This window comes from Propithecus coquereli, unplaced genomic scaffold (assembly GCF_000956105.1).
Source record: "Propithecus coquereli isolate 6110/MARCELLA unplaced genomic scaffold, Pcoq_1.0 Scaffold199, whole genome shotgun sequence".
Classification (NCBI taxonomy): Eukaryota; Metazoa; Chordata; class Mammalia; order Primates; family Indriidae; genus Propithecus; species Propithecus coquereli.
The window spans coordinates 1,769,991-1,787,495 of NW_012144855.1; the positions used below are offsets into that span (position 1 = coordinate 1,769,991).

The following is a 17,505-nucleotide window of genomic DNA, read 5'->3' on the forward strand; positions in this document are numbered from 1 at the left end:
GATTCAAATTGTTAACATCTGCTAATTTATCTGAGTACACACAGGCGCTACGAGTTTCAGGCATCCTGACTGAGTCGGAGAACAGCTCAGAGAGCCTCTCCTTCATGAAACCCTACCAACACACAATCAATCATTCATAAGGAGGAAAGTAGACAGGCACACTCAACCACACATTCAGGGACAACAAGGACACGTGGCTGTAGCCTGTGGGAAGAATGCTCCCAGGTTCACATGCTGTTGCATCTCTCACCTGCCTCTGAAAATAATAAACATATCTCATGTGTTGGGTAGGGAGGTAAGCAAGCAGAGTGAGTGTGTTCATCAAGGGTTTGCTCTAGTGCTAGGTATCTGGGTGTCAGAGAACACAACAGTAGGTCCATGGGTTTGTGTGTGCATGCAACTGAACTGCCCCATACCAGGGTTTTGGAAAGTTCCTTGGGAAGATCCCAGTTTACTGTCAAAAACACAATCCTCACAGCAGGACTTTGCCTGGTTCTCAATGGATGCATATGTTCCAGTCTATGATGTAAAAAGAAGCTTGATTTATGGAATTGTCCAAAGCTGCAATCTACCATGCCCACCCCAGAACTAGCACTCTTTACACTCCTTCATAAGTGAGGGCCACATCAGGAGTTTCCTAACACTGGCCAGAAGTACAGCCACCAGCAATCACACTTTCCCCATCATTTATAGTTGTACAGGTTATACAATAATGAATTTAAAAATTTTGAACTTGAGAAAGGGGTATCTTTTACTAATTCACAAAAAGGTGCTTTGGAGGCTGGCAGCAGCTCTATAGGAACTTACTGCTGTGGTCCTGCTGCAGATTACAAGAGCCTGCTACAGAGGGGATAGAAAAGAGGCAGCAGCTTTGACATGTTAAACCGGTAGACTCTACAGGGTTACTGGCTAATTAGAAGAGGATAGCAGGGTGTGAAATGGAGAGGACTCTAGAGTGCACATTTCTATATTGAGAGCCTAGGAACGGAGAAGATCCATTCACAGAGGTAAGGGAGAGTTTATGACATGCAGACCTTGAGAGGTCTGAGGGATGTGTTGGTAAAGCTATTTAACAGGGAGTTGACCTAGAAGTCTGGAGCTCATGTAAGTGGTAGCTGAAATCATGAAAATAGACAAGTTAGCCCAGGAATGGGGGTGGGTAGAAGGATGAGGGAGGACAGGTGCTAAACAATAGAATTTAAGATGTTGTCAAAAATGAAGAATGAGAACAGAAACTTAGGAAGTTGTAACAGGTAAAGAATAGTCAAGATTTTAACTAAGGTCAAGTAAAATGAGGATTACAGTGGGTTTATTCAATTTAGAACCTAGTACATCAATAGTAGCTTTTTCTAGAGACATTTTGTTGGAGCAGGGGAGGCAGAATCTTAATTTCAGTAGGCTGAGAGCATCTAAGATGAGAGGAAGAGGGGCAATGCCACAGGCAATTGTTTTAGAGCGCTCATCTATGAAGGGAAGGACAGGGATGTGATGGTAGAAATGTGGAAATGGTAACAGGAGTCCATTGTGTTTTGTTTTGTTTACAAATGGAAAGGGAAAGAGTCCATAAAAAGGGCAAGTTTATAAATACAGCTAACAGAGAGGGGATATAGACTCACATCCAAGTTGCTGCTTTACCAAACACAAAGTAAATGACTCAACAGAGAGACTATTGGACTTGGCATTAGAAAAATTAGACTCTGACCCTACATCCATTCAAAGTACACTTTGGTCATTTTATCACTTTGGTACTCAGTGCCCATTCTTCACTAAGAGCTACATCGTAGTTGTAAGGACTGGGTGAGAATACCTGTGGGAGAGTACCTGGTGCAGCGGTGCAGTGTGTGTTTAGTGAATGGTTCTGTGGGTCATCATCCCATCAAAGATCTAGTTGGGGATGGACCATCACTGTAATTGCTGTTGCTTTCATTGCCATTTTTATTCATATAATTTTTATCTCTTTAGGAATTTGGTGGCAAGCTCTGTTAGTCTGTTCCTCCCTTATTTGAAGGGCAGGCCAAAGATCCAGTTTGGAAATGAGAGAGGAGGACTAGCGGCAACATTGGCCCACTATTGATATCTCCCAGAAGTACAGAAACAGGACTCATGAAGATGTTGACAAGACTCCAAGTTCTTACCCTAGCTTTATTTTCAAAGGGATTTTTACTCTCTTTAGGGGACCATAACTTTCTAAGGAGGGAGATTAAAATAGAAGGTGACCTTGTTTTAGGGGGCCTATTTCCTATTAATGAAAAAGGCACTGGAACTGAAGAATGTGGGCGAATCAATGAAGACCGAGGGATCCAACGCCTGGAAGCCATGTTGTTTGCTATCGATGAAATCAACAAAGACAATTACTTGCTACCAGGAGTGAAGCTGGGTGTTCACATTTTGGATACATGTTCAAGGGATACCTATGCATTAGAGCAATCACTGGAGTTTGTCAGAGCATCTTTGACTAAAGTGGATGAAGCTGAGTATATGTGTCCTGATGGATCCTATGCCATTCAAGAAAACATGCCACTGCTCATTGCCGGGGTCATTGGCGGCTCTTACAGCAGTGTCTCCATACAGGTAAGATTGGCCAGTGCTGTTGCTGATAGGCTGTGTCTCTTTGCTTTTATGTCTTGTGGGAACAAAAGGAGAATATCCTACTAACTTCATCTGTGGATAATATTGAACAAGGTAATTATTATGGGTATTGGATAATATAGGTTTGCAGACAGAACATTTTTCTACCAATGAAAATTGTTTACAAGTATATCTGGTAGCTATTGCAGCATAACAAACTTCCCCAAAATTTGGTGGTTTCAAACATTTATTAGCATACAAATCTGAGGATCAGCTGGTGTAAGCTGATAGAGGCTGGGTTTAGCTGGGGGTGACTATGCTCCAAGTTGTCTCCTACCCTGCCCCTCCTCCCAGCCATGTTTTTCTCCCGGTGATGGAGAGGTGCAAGAGAATGCAAACTCAACTGCACAAGCTCCTTTCAAGTTTCTGTTTTCTTCACATCTGCTAACATCCCACTAGCCAAAGCAGCTCACAGAGTTCAGGCCAGAGTCAAGGAGCAAGTAACTATGCCCTGCCCACAGTACAAGTGATGAAAGTTACACAACAAAGTGTCAGTATAAGATGAAGTAATGATTAGAAGACATTGATGCAATCAAATACAAGAAGGTATAATATCACAGAACTTTATGTTTTTCAAAATAAAGCATCATTTTGTTCAGAGATAAAATATAAACAATTTCTCAGGATATGAACTTAAAAATGCATGCAGAGAAGCCAAATGATTACTACCACAAAAACAAGAAAATCGTTTTAACATGCAACTTAAACTAGAAAAAAACCGCTGATAATTGGCTCTCATAAGTTTGCTGGGGAAAGAAGAAACATTATTCAAACTCTTGTGATGCTCACTTACAGGGTTACTGAATTTTAGAGATACAAAAATGCTGAGAAATCATCTAGCTCAACCTTCTCATTTTTCCAATCCCCAGAAAACCAGAAAGATTGGTTTCATGAAAATGCCCACTCGTAGGCAGCACAAGAACTAGAACTCAGATCTTTTGTACTTTTGTGCTCTTTTAACTACCTCATATGATTTCTATGTTACCTTAAGTTCAATATTTTTTCTGGTGATAGCACTAATGTCACAGTAATCAAAGTCTATGATTATAAGAGTCATACACTTTGCCTCCTACCAAATTACTATAATCAAAGCCCCAAGCACTAAGGAAAACCATATTATGCTCATGTTGTCTTTATATGTCACAAACCACTTAACTTGGCTCTATTTGCACTGGAATAACCTTATTTCTACATCCCAGATTTGTGGCATCGAAAATTCTAGGTATAATTCTGTGCTGTTCTAAATGAGCTATTTCAAATTTCTTTCCCTCTTCAGAGCACACAGTCATATTATGAGTAATTAGGATAATTGGTTTTTCATAAACACCCTTTGAGTTCATTAGATGGATAGAAAATATTGCACATCTCAAAGTACATTGTGTTAACTTTGCCACTATTTCCATACTTGGATCAGGAGAGATGGAATTTGCTACTTGAGAAAAGAGAATTAAAAACACATATCTGTCATACTTCAATCATAATCTTACCAGATGAGCGGCAATCATTTCATAAACATTTATATTACACCCGATACTACTGCAGTAAGGGATTCCATATGTGCTTTTTCTGACCTTAGTTTCTTCCACTGCAATAAATGGTACTCTACAGCAGATGTGTAAATATCAATTTATCCAAGGTAATTAAGAAACTATGCCTTGCAAATAGACTTTTATAATCTAATTTTACTCTTTTACTATCTATGTACTTCTCGGAAGAGGTCAAACTGGTTTAGGAAAAAAAAAAATGTGAGCTACTAAAACCCCGTACTTGTTCTAGAGGGAAGAAGCACTTCTTACTCATCAAAGAACTTGGCTTATTATTTCATTTGTCTAGTCAATATCACCATAAAGGCACAAATGGTGATATGGTTCTTATCTCCAGAGTATAAATAAATAAACCAAAACTACCATGCTATAATAGAAAAGTACAGATTTTGGCATCAGGAAGACTGGGGTTTGAATTCCAACTCCACCATTTAATTGTTAAGTTGTAAAATGAGAAAAATAGCATCTACCTCAAAAACTTGTTGAGAGGATATATTGAGAAAAATCTATAGAAAATGCCTCACCAAAAATTAACAGATTCAGTTAATGGTAACTATTACGTTCCTAAAACTATAGGAAAAGTCAGTGGACAAGCTACATCTAAAACCAACTCTGTGGCCTTCCCCACGGCCAAGCAGTCCCATGAAGTTATTGCTGGTCCCCCATAGCATTAATCAGCAGCAAGTCAATCTGTATTAAGCTCCTACTGTGTGCACTGTATTTTGACAGGGTTAGGGAGAACACTAAAGTCATACAGAACACAGCCTTGACCTGAAGAAACTTAAAATCTGGCTGGGGGGTCCAATATTAGTATGAAATATTGTAACATTGACTGTAATTCACAACAGTTCATGTAGCTCACAAGGTAAGAAATGACTTTTAGAAAGGTTTTGAGGATGAGCAATAGAATGAAAGTTGCACTGGAGAAAGGCTAATAGGACCATAGTGTAAATGAGATGCCAGATCTGAGGAGGCTGATCAAATGTCCATGTGTAAGAGGACAAAAACCTTAACAGGAGGAAGAGGAGAATGGAGAGGGGCCTCCCTCCTCCACAGCTCCCAGGTTTCCTGACTACTCAGACTCTGATGAGGCCACACACTGGTCCAGGCCAACGTAAAGCTGGGGCAGTTAGTCTATGCACTGGCCTCCAGGTACCCTTCCCAGGAACCCTTTCACTCAGGGCCTGGCCTTGGGCTAAGCATCTTGAACAAAAAGAAGTTTTAAGAGGCTCTTATATAGCTAAGAATTAAAGTATGTTATCCCTTTGAAATATATGTGCTGTTTAATAAGAACTCTAACAAATATAGCCAGTGGCAACCCAAAGCAATAAATTCCTAATGATGAATTTCAGGACCTCTTGTCCACTAGTGAGGGAAACATTTTACGAGGGAGGATTTCTCTGCGTACCTCTCGTACCCACACACTGCTCCTGTGACTGATTCTCATCATACACTCCAGGGTCTGGGAACTGTGGAGACAGCTGGTGGCACTGCCATCCATTTTTACCTACTTTTGACTTCCTGGATATGTATTGGAAATTGTCTTTGCTTGAACTGATCGGGGGGAAAGAAAGAGGGTGAATCCATAGAAGAAATAAGTGAGTACAAATCCATCACGTAATTTAAAAAATTCCTACCATCTAATTGTAACATTCTGTCCCAAAGCAGAGTTTTCAGTTACCAAATTGCCTGCTGAGAGAAAACGTTAGAGAATAATAGCATTTGTGCATCTTCCCTTTTGTATTAATAGTGGGGTCAGTTTAGACTTTGTAGTCTCCCCATTTGAGCTTTATCAGCAGGACTGCTTCAGGAGGTGCTTTCTCTCCAGCTTCTTCTTTTCTTATCTTCCCACTAAAGGAGAGGAATTCTTCTGGAAGTCAGCCTAGGAGATATTCCCTGCTGTGTTCGTTCATACAATAGGCAGTGTTTGCTGATAATGAAAACTGCATGAAAGGGGAAATTCTTAATGACTTACTGGCTTAAGTTGTGTCACCACTGATGAAGAAAATGGATAATTATTTTCCCAACACTCTTAATAAGTAGGACAAATCAGTCTGTGGTGGTCCCTTTTATAAAGCAATTGATTTAATTGATTTCTTAATTCAGTAATCAATGGAAGCTAGCACCAAAATCCTTCTATATTAGCAAATATACATGGGGTCTATTCATCCTCTCTGGTGACTAAGTTTCTTTTCAAAGAATTTTTAAGACTGTATCCTGCTCTTCTTTAAAAGCCTGCAATCCACTCACTTCAGGGAAAGCAGTATTCAAGAAGAGAATCAGGTTGGTTGCCTTTAGTTAGACAATTGTCTACATGGTACTTATTTTGAAACAACGTTTATGCTTCTGCTTTTCAAATAGACTGTAGTTAGCTCCTACATTGTCCAGTTGAAAATGTTCCTTGAAATGTTACTCATTCTTTTCAGAGAATGTATCATTTCCTTAGTATTTCTTGCCTAGATGGAGCAAATTTTAGCTGAAACGTGGCAGGTATAAATTGACCTAGTTATTGCTTTGTCCCTGAGTATTAAAGTGACTTCGGCAACAAATGGGGATGTAGGTTAGATGGCATCTAAAAGTTTGGCTCATAGAAAGGACAGAAGAGAGCCTTAAAAGAATCTTACTATTTCTTTCCTATCCCTGGTATGGTCAGAATTTCTAGCACTGTCTACATCCCAGGAACACTCTAACTCTGGGAGATGGTCATTATGACATAGTTTACCATGACATGGATTTGGACATGCCATGCATTGCTCACATTGTATCTCCGAGAAGACTAACTCCTGAAGCTAAATTCCTTGCAGTAAATTTCATAGATTTTAGCTATATGGGGTAGGAGAATGAACACATAAACATACCACTCTATTATACTTCCTCCATTCAATTCCGCAGAGCTAAAGTAGACCACCACGGATTGATTTATATTAAGTATTGCCTTCTTTCAGTGATTAATTCCTCCTTTAAATTCAAATGCTTTGGGGGAATGTCACACATGAATTGCTAATCTTATTATAGGAGCATCAGAAAAATAATTGCAGAATTTGAGGGTGCAAAAGCCTTCAGATGGTTAGCTGTCTCCAAGTACCTGATAGACCGCTGAATGGAAACAGTTAAACTTTCTCTGTGATTAAATAGACTGACTCTAGAGCAGAGTTTCCCAATCTTGTTGCTATTGACATTTTTGGCTGGACAATTCTTTATTGTGTGGGGTTGTCCTGTACATCGCAGGATGTCTAGTAGCATCCTTGACCTCTGTTCATTAGATGCCAGCAGTACTCCAAGCTGTGACATCCCAAAAGTTTTCCATTCCCTGGCAAGTTAAAAAATTATCCCTTTTCCTCACTGAGAATCACTGATCTAGAGCAAGTCATATTTAGAGTCAACATAAGGAAGAGGTTTTATAAATGAAATACATTTATAAAAAAACAGCCTGGAAGGAGCGGGGTAGAAGGAAGTGAGTCCTCTGTCACAGGAGTTATTCAAGCAAAAGCTGTCCTATTATTAAGGAGACTGAAGCAACATATTAGTATTTGAACTATATGGCATTTAAGCATCTTTCTTAATTTTATAATTATATGTCGCACTATCAAAATTCTCTGCTATTAGGGTATAAGTGATTACAAAGGAAATATTAATATTTAAAATAAGAAGAGAAATAATAATAGCCTCTTCTCTTTCAGATGACTTTGAAGCAGAAGTCTGGTCAGTTGTTATTTCACTTGGTTATGATAACATTTTTGTGAATTTGGTGAATTAAGCACCTCATTTGTCCACATACTGCAACTAGGGTTGCATTTATTTTTTTTTTTATTTTTATTTTTTTTTTTGAGACAGAGTCTCGCTTTGTTGCCCGGGCTAGAGTGAGTGCCATGGCGTCAGCCTAGCTCACAGCAACCTCAAACTCCTGGGGTCAAGCAATCCTTCTGCCTCAGCCTCCCGAGTAGCTGGGACTACAGGCATGAGCCACCATGCCCGGCTAATTTTTTTCTCTATATATATATTTTTAGTTGTCCAGATCATTTCTTTCTATTTTTTAGTAGAGACAGGGTCTCGCTCTTGCTCAGGCTGGTCTCGAACTCCTGACCTTGAGCAATCCACCCGCCTCAGCCTCCCAGATTGCTAGGATTACAGGCATGAGCCACCGTGCCCGGCCTAGGGTTGCATTTACTAAGGATATATATTTTAGGTACAGTACAACATTATTATTGAGAGTCTTGGTGACATGGAATAAAGAGAATGTAAAATAAAATTTTAAAATAGTAGACATCTTACAAGCCCCTGAAGGATACATAAGCAAATTGGGAAACATCAGGTCCATGCATAAAACAGGTGCCAGTGTAGGACCTGAGTATCAGTTGACAACATAAATACTAGGAGATGAGAAAGAATAACAGACTGAACAGAAAAGAATAGAGTTGAACAGGAAAAAGACTTTTAGATCTCTGTAGACAGAAAACCTTCCTTTGAAGTCTCCCTGCTTTCTTATAGTCTACAGGATGGTATGTGCACAGTCTTTCACAAAAGAGAAAACACAGTCTTTCTGCCACCTAGAATGTAATGTCCTTTTGCTGTCTGTATGCCTTGCCAAATCCAACACTCCTTCCGTCCTCAGTGCAAACACTATCCCTTTGAGAAACCTTTCCCAAGCTGCCACTACATAAACATATACTTCCATCACTATCTTATTAAATATAATTGTTCACTTGCATATATATTTTCCACAAAACTATTAGTATAAGCTACTTGAGTTTAAGAACACATCTTTTTGTCTTTATATTGCTGGAACCTAGAATAATGCCGAAACCAGGTACAGAGTAAATATTTTTTGAATGAATTGAAAGAACTGATAACCTGCTTACAATTGGTAAGAATTGAAAGATGTTGACTTGCTGTACTTTCAGAAGGCTAAAAATCCCTATGCAAATCTTCAATTAGGGCTCACAACCATGACCTACCTATTCCAGATCAGTCTAGATGTTCATAAGTGAAGCTAAGCATTTCCTACAATGGAAAACTGGATTTGATATAAAAGACAGATGATGTAACAAGGTGAGCATGTGGGACGCAATTCCCCTCCCCCTCCCCATCTCTACTGTACACATACATATGCCACGAGATGCCTTGATTTGAGAGCAGCTGTCAGGGTTCCACGCCATTTGTCCTTAGGCCAACTATTCCAGAGAAGACTGTCCAAGATTCAACACAACTGGACAGTCAGGGCCACTTGGGATGATGTTAGAGCCCTATCCTTCTTCTAATCTAGCTCTATTTCCCCACAGAAAGAATATGCAGAGTGCCCACCAAATGCTGGATGCCGTACTGGTATCTAACACTAAGGAGGAAGGACACCACCATTTCCTCAAGGAAAGCAGAGTGGCAGCATTAGAAGTCCATTCGCTAATCTGTTACTAGTATCTCTATCACTAGAAAAGTAAAAATGGCAATTGCATTTAGTGATTTTAAAATTGCAAAAACAATGATTATAGCAGGGTTAAGTTACTACTATAAACTATTTTTAGTGTGTGTTTCTCGGAAAATTTCAGCACAATGATTAAAACCCAGTGTGCAGACTGACTAGGATTTATTTAACCCCTCATTGTCTCTTTCTTCACGTCTAAGATGGGGATATTAATCACACCTCTCTCACTGGGTTCTTGTGGGCATTAAATAAGAAAATACGTGAAAAGCAATAAAAATAATGCCTTACATACTAATCCAGCATTCGACATTTTAGTAGATATTATCTGTTAGCTTTTTTACTTTCAACATCTCCCATCAGGTCCAAGAGGAATTGAGACTCACAAAGGTCAAGTGCCAAGTTCACGTTTCTATCACTTTACAGGCAGTGGAATCGATATCAGAATCCACATAGCTTGCCGCCCACACTGCTGTCCTAATCACTCCCTCACACAGTGTAAGCTTCAGAAAAACCTGACTCAAAAGTTATCTTAGATAGAATCTTTTTATTTGTTTCCCTCCCAGACTTTTCATTCTAAAGCAATTTCACAAAGCTGATTGTTTTAAAACCTCCCTCCATTTCTCCTGCTTCGCCTCCTCCAAGAAAGAGCAATGCATTCTGTTCAAGAACTTTATCACAGGGAGGGAGGCACCAGCAACAGTCATTAAAAATGCTTTTGTTAACATTGCTTCATTGTAGAAATGTCTCATCAGAGGTAATTATCTAAGATACACTATTTTTTTCTTTGCTTTGAGGTTAGTTTCTTAATTAATTCCCCTTCTGTCATGCCTTTCTTCGGAAACTAGTGAAAGACAAGAGGTTACCATCAAGACCACTGTTCCCAGGGCATCGGTTCACAGGGCAATAGAATGGCCCATGGCTGTGAACCAGCTTATATTGCAGGTCACACGTCTATGATGGAGGTCGTGGACTGAAAAGCAAGGAATACAGACATTCCTGAGAGAGCAGCAAGTGCTTTATGCTATAATTATAGATTAATAGGTAAACTATTAAATAATTGAAATAAGACTCCTGACACTTTTAGTTAGACCTAAGATATGATTTTGCTTTAATGACACAAAGTTCTCTTTCCAAATTACCATTAAATATGTGCCTTTTTAGTGGATCAATATGTACAAGGTTCAGTATTTCAATGTGGAAGGAGCCAACTCTTAGCAGTTTATAATAATGAAAGTCCATTGATTTAATGTAGTAGAAGTGCTTCTACTGGTGTATAAAAAAAAGTGCTGTTGAAAACTCACAGCGTATTTTTCCAATTAGTGGACTTTGGGAATTTAAGAATAGTGTTCCAAAAACACCTGCAGTTAAACTCTAAGCAAGCAATACTCCAGGCAGTGTATCAGTGGGACTTCAAACACTAAAATTGTGGTGACACTATTTTTGACATCACCACCTGGTATATTGTCAAAATCCCTCTGTCACTAGTAACAAAGTCTTGATTCTTGCCAACTCTTTGACTTCACATGCCAACAGAGGGAGCAATGCAGGGGAGACTACAATAGCAAAAACACCTTCAAAAATCCTATTTCAAACATAGATCGGATTTCTTTGCCAAGTGGCCAGAATGGCAAAGCATCTTGGGAGATTTGCCATCCCTTAATAGGTTTGAATTTACAGGGTGTGCATCCCAGGCACTAGTTGGTTCCTCCCAGGCACTGTGCCTCCAGTGTAGGTAGATGCCATCAGGTCCACAGTGAGGCTCCATAGAATGCAAACCCGCAGTTAAGCTCTCCCAATGTGGAAAACAGATGTGGTTCAAAAGTGATCTAAAATTTGTTCAGAATTTTTCTATAAAAAAGTAATTTCCATCTAAATAAAAAATATACATAGGCATTAAGCACATAGTACCTATGTTTACAAAGTAGTTTTATGAAATGTCATTTATATGAATACAAGATTTAAAGAAATGCAACAATAAATGCTGCAGGTTTGTACCATCCAGAGAATTTCAGCTGTTATCAATGGCTGCTTAACTGACTCTCAGCTCTTATTTCTGTGTTAAAGAAAGTTTTTGTTATCTTTTCTGAGATGCTTCGAGGAATTTAGAAGTTCTTTAACCTTTCTAATTACATGACTTTCTCCAGCAACCATTATTATTTATGACCTGCTTCCGTCCAAGGATTGAAGGTGACCTGTAATGACACAAACAGGAGAACAAATTAAAATATAAGTACTTGAGTAATTACTATCAACCAAATAAAATAGTCGTAAGTAGGTTCACAATTTTTAAAGCTACAATCTTGATATTTCTATTATTAACTTATTTAGTTTATTGAGATTACATGGTCCCTGGCTTTTAAGAACTCATAGCCTAAGTCAGAATGAGTATCTTGTCCACCTAATCGCCATTCTCTCTTTCTTTTCAAGTTGGATGTCATCTACTGTAGTCTTTTTAAAACATAACTTTTGTCAGGTCATTTCCTTAATAAAAATTTTCACTAGTTTTTATCTCCTAAAGAATAAAGTTCAAAATACCTAAAATTGCATATAAAATACTAGCAGTCTGACCACAATCCCTCTATCCTTCCTTACTTTCTGCTAATCCCTTTTTTCTTACCTGCAAGTCAGTGTCCTACCTTCTAATCCCTACAAGGCACTGGGTACCCTGATGATACTGAACTATCTGACACTGTGAAAGCAAGTGTGCATTTTTCCATCTATGTCCTCGTGTTCTCTCTTCTACCTAAAAACGTCTTTCTTCTTCCTCTGCCTGGTAAACTTTCACTTTTTCTTCAAGATCAAGCCTACATGTTACTTCTTCATGGGGGCCTTGCATGACTCACCTGGATTGTAATTAGCTGTTCTTCACCAGTGTTTTTGTTTGTATACATATTTCTTAAAATTTTATCCTTAGTTATGTTTGTCTCCCACCAGACTATAACTTCCTGGGGGACAGTGGGGGTACATTGCTCATCTTAGAAAACGTAGGTTTTAGAATAGTGCCTTGTATACTTGGCATCAAAGTTCGATGAACGAGAGATTGCTGAATTAGTCATGATCGTCATCTCTGTCACTTCTTGAGCATTTACTATGTGCCAGCCAATGAGATAAGGGCTTCACATGTGTTATCATTTAATCCTCACATAACTTCATAAACCAGTGATTACTATCACTCCCTTTTTACAGATGAAGTAACTAAAGCTTAAGGAGTTCAAATAACGTGCTTAAAGTCGCTCAGGAGCTGGGATCCCAATGCTGGTCTGTCTGATTACAACCCTGTGCAAGGAACCACTAAGCTATTTGCTTCTTTTTTTGCCTGACAGCTCTGTTGAAGTAATGAACAATTAAGAAGGAAATCAGGAATAACATAGTTCTACTTACTACAAATAATATGGCATATATCTCTCTGCCCTAAATTGTTGCCACAAGACTTCAGAAGTAAACAATGACCATTTAAAGAAACATTAGGCTACAGCCCTCGGCTCCTCCCAAACATACCCAACAGCTTTTGTTCTTTGGTTAACAAGCAACAGAGATAGGAATGCCTTTTTTATTGGTAGGCAATATTTGTCACATTACTGTTATACAAGTGACTTCAGGAGCCACAGAAAAATATGGATTAGTTCAACTTAAGGCTCTTAAATCTTCAAGAGACAGTGTCAGAAATCAATATCTAAGGCACTAAAGGATGTGTTTCTAACATGTCTGTTGGTGTCAAGTCACCCTGGGAGTGATGCTTTTGCAGGTGTTTCTGGCAAATGCAAACACATTTCAAACTAGATATGACATAGATCTTTTGACTCCATTTTTAGCGACCAGAACCCAAACAACTTCAGTTCCATGATTTCGCTTAAAAATTAATTCATGGGGAAAAAGGAGAGCAAAGAGCAGATGTAGACTGATTCAGTGGGCAAAATACCTTCTTGTTCGTCTTGTAAGTACCTGCCAAGTCTGCATGGAAACAAAGTTATTCCCACAATAGTGCTTTGTTATTTAAGGAGCAAGACAGACACTTGTTGAAGGCAGAGTGGCAGTGTCATGGCAAGAAACCTGACATGTCTTATAATGTCAGTCTCCTGAAATGTGATTCAAGGAATCCTTTGCGGTCTGCATATCCTTTCATCCAAAATAGATGACCTTATTATTCATAAGTCCTTTAGTTTCAAATGAAGAAAATGAAAGTGTCTGACAATCTGGGTTGGCAAACAACAGATATTGAGTGCAATGATTTCAGGGCTGACTTTGAGTTATTTTTGAAGATTTCTTCCATGATCAGGGAGTCCTTTGTTTGGAATATCCATGCAAAATCATTGGGTTATGCTATTGAATGGGAATAGCAACATGCATCTCTGATCCAAGTGTTTTTGGGGCCCACTGCATATAAAAGTTGGTGGCTTTTGAGGTTATACTGAGTAAACTGGCATTGGCTATACTTCATTATAGGATTTCTTAAGTCAGGATTAATTTCTGGCCTTCAGACATGTGCTCCAGTAGACTGTTTTCATGCAAAATGTTCCCAGATGTGCTGCAGGTAATGTGGCCCCCAAAAAACAAGTGACTAATCCTTTTTGCAATAAAAATATGATTGGCATCCTTTATGGGCAGATAACACATGTGATATGAACAGCTTGAATTCCTCAGGCAGTTTCTCAACTATATACCACCTCCAGTTCCAGTTTAAAATACAAGCCAATCTGAGATTTTGTACAGCTAATCGTGCAACCCGATGGGTCTGAATAAGGGAGGCACTGAGGCCCCTGCATATCACTACTTCTAGAACTTGTTTTATGTAATAACCTGAGCTATGAAGTAGCAGATGGTTCAAAGTGCAGCACTCAGTGGTTCTCTTTCAGATTCATGTATAAGAATTTAATAAAAAGAACTAAACAAAACATTCAGTGCTGCATATGTGACAAAGCAGTTAAAGGTGTAGGCTTATTCTTAGAAAGCCCAGAAGAGATATGTGAACAGAACAGAATATACAGGCAAATCCACAGAGGTTATTATCAAGTCTCCAGATTCCCAGGACAATAGCAATGGTTTATTTTTCAAACGTATATAGTTCAGCTCTGTAAATAGCATTTTTCTTGGAAGCAAGCATTTGATGCCTCTTTGCCATCTGGAATTTTTGTAGCTAAGCATAGGTCTACATAAAACCCAACTATTGTTGTTCTATGTAATGTATATTAGCACAAACTCAGAAGCCAATAACTATAAAACTTCTGAAAAGAATCCTCATGATAGAAAACCACTTTAGTGGGAAACATTTCTACTAGATTCTACATGTGCATAGTCTTTTTGTCTTCTGTTGAAAAATAAAAATCTGGTGTTGTGTCACCACAGAAAACATAGAGTTCATGTTTGAAACTGTTACATTATGGATATCCTGAGTAGGAAGAGCGACAACGGAAATGATGTGGGGACTCACAGGTGACTCTGAAAATTTTCAATTCACATTCTTTTTTTCCGCAACAGGAAAAGAATAGAAGACTGCCTAAAGTGTTTCCCACAGTTCGTACTTTTTTGCTCCCATGATTAGAGCATCATTGAAATGAAGCATGACACCTTGGATCTTAAGAAGAGTCTCTCAGACTTGCTAAATAAAAGGTCAAGAGAAGCAAAAGTCCCAAATATATTGGCCTTTAATTCAAAATTCCCAGCAGTGAGTGAGGATGGCTTGGATACCTACAGTAGCATCACTCCACAGTTGTCTGTTAATTATGGGAAAGATAAAGTTTAGACATTCCCAAAGCAAGAATAATAAGAGAGCAACCAATGTGAGTTCTGAGTATTTGACTGCTTAGGTACCTTGTACATGATGCATTTGTCTCCAGAAAAGCCTTACCTTTCCAGCAGATCTTATTATCAGTTTATATGGTGAAGCCTACCTTAGGTATATGTTTCTATGGCTCTTACTTTAGGTATTTGTGATTGGAAGACTAATGCTTCAGGCATAAGGCCCTTCATTTGTTTTGCTTAGAACAAAAAGCAGTTTCTAGCCTTAAGGCGATTGGCGCAATGTACAGATCCAGTTGGTATAATATTGACTTCCTTTTGTATACTCCTAGTTATACAGAGAATTTTGAGAAATTGGTTTTAATGGTATGAAAACTTTGGCTACAGATTCCTAAAGGTCTAAACCAATTCCTTGTCATATGTGTTATCTCATTTTGGTAGGAAAAAAATTGAATATGAGTAGTGAAGGAAGGATCCACATTGCACAGCAAATTGTTGTTGGTAGTGTTTGTTAGTAGTGTTTGAGAGCAGCTTTCCATTGCCAGATCCCCCTCCACCCACACACACAGAAACCTATACTTTTAATTAGAAAAGTTTACATGGTAGAGCGGCAAACTACCAATCCATTCATCAATTCATTCATTTAACAAACATTATGGAGCACCTCTATACTTTGTGAAGCATTTGAGTATACAGATTTATAATCCACATTCCCCGTTTTTAAGCCTTCTCACTCCAGTGGAGAAATTAGTGAATAATCTAGAAATCACCACAAATTTTAATTAATGCCATGCGAGAAATAAATAAAGGAGTAAAAGAGGCCAGAGAAAGGGCACACGAGTGAGACTAAAGTGAGACACCAAGACAGGTTCCTCAGAGCAGGAACTCTTGAATGGATTAGCTGAGCAGACAAGTGGTAAAGGCCATTCTAGGAAGAAGAAACAAAACACACGCAAAGGCATGTAGACTTGAAAACATGGTAAATCAAAGAAACCACGTAGAGTTGAGCTCCTTTGGAAGGGAAAATATTGGGAAAATGGTAGCAGATATTCAACAACATGCAACTGTGGTTTGTTTGACAACTACTGCAAGTGAAGCCTATCCTAAATTACACCAATTTACAACTACATAAATGGGAAAAAGGCAAAAATACTAATTTTAGAACATAGCATCTTCTGGAAAACATAATAATATCTAGGTCCAGCATCCTAAGCATTCCTTTTGAGCCAAAAAAAAAAAAAAAAAAAAGTCACTTATGACTTGATAGGCCACAATAAAAGCATTGCAATACCTAAGTCCTGGATAAATTCAAGCCCACAAAACAATGGATACCTCACAGTATTTGAATATTAGATATAAAGTGATAGAACATGTACACATAGAAAAAGCTTCTGCAAAACATTATTTTCCTACATGCAGCCTTTAGGTCCTAGGAAATAATGGGTTCTACTATAAGGTCATTGTACTTCTCACATAAATCATAAAGCCAAACCTGACCATGATATTTATAGCTTGAAGTTTTTATCCTCCCAGTGGAAATTTCCCGGTAGATTCTTAGACTATCATTGCTAGCACTGTAGATGGTCAGTCAGTAAACAAGTGTGTATGGAGCTATCACAAAGTATAGACTGACAATTGAAAAAGTATACTTTTGGTAACAAGGAATGATTGCTCATGGTCCTCAACTAGAGGAATTTTTAGCTTCAGAAATAAAAACAAACATGTTATAGCTCGAAATACATCATTGCAACATTATAGTGAGAGGAATAAGTTATGAGCTTGGATTGCAGAATAGATTGAGCAAATCTGGGAAGAGTGAATACAATAGGTAGTCACAGAATTCCTGCCATCTATGGGCTCTTCGATAAGATCCCTATGCAATCTGTGACTCAGTTCCTCAATATATAAAATGAGATAATGATAGCATCTACCTCCTAAGATTATTAAAATGATTAAAGGAGATAATACATCTACAACAATTAGAATAGTAGTTGGCACAAAAATATTAGGACTATTAAAAATATTAGGGATCTTTAAAAGGCTTCCCAAAAAAGGTAGTCTAAGAACAATAACTTAGAGAATGGGAAAACTAAAATTGATCTTCTCTGTTCATTTTTAAGGAATTCTGAATTGGAATCCAAAGAGAACAAAAGACATAATAATCCTTCTTTGACTTTA

General features: G+C 38.3%; 1 protein-coding gene across 2 annotated transcripts in view; it reads left to right on the forward strand.

Annotated features, from left to right (window-relative positions):
- Positions 1–17,505, forward strand: part of GRM3 (glutamate receptor, metabotropic 3) — a 256,679-nt gene that overhangs the window by 162,682 nt on the left and 76,492 nt on the right. Inside the window, exon 2 of one of the 2 annotated variants that reach the window (XM_012643506.1) lies at positions 1,963–2,571. The exons of the other annotated variant lie outside the window; for it this stretch is intronic. Coding sequence (XP_012498960.1) covers positions 2,104–2,571 — 468 coding nt within the window. The 5' untranslated portion in view covers positions 1,963–2,103. The remainder of the gene's footprint in view (positions 1–1,962; positions 2,572–17,505) is intronic. 2 annotated transcript variants of the gene reach the window in all.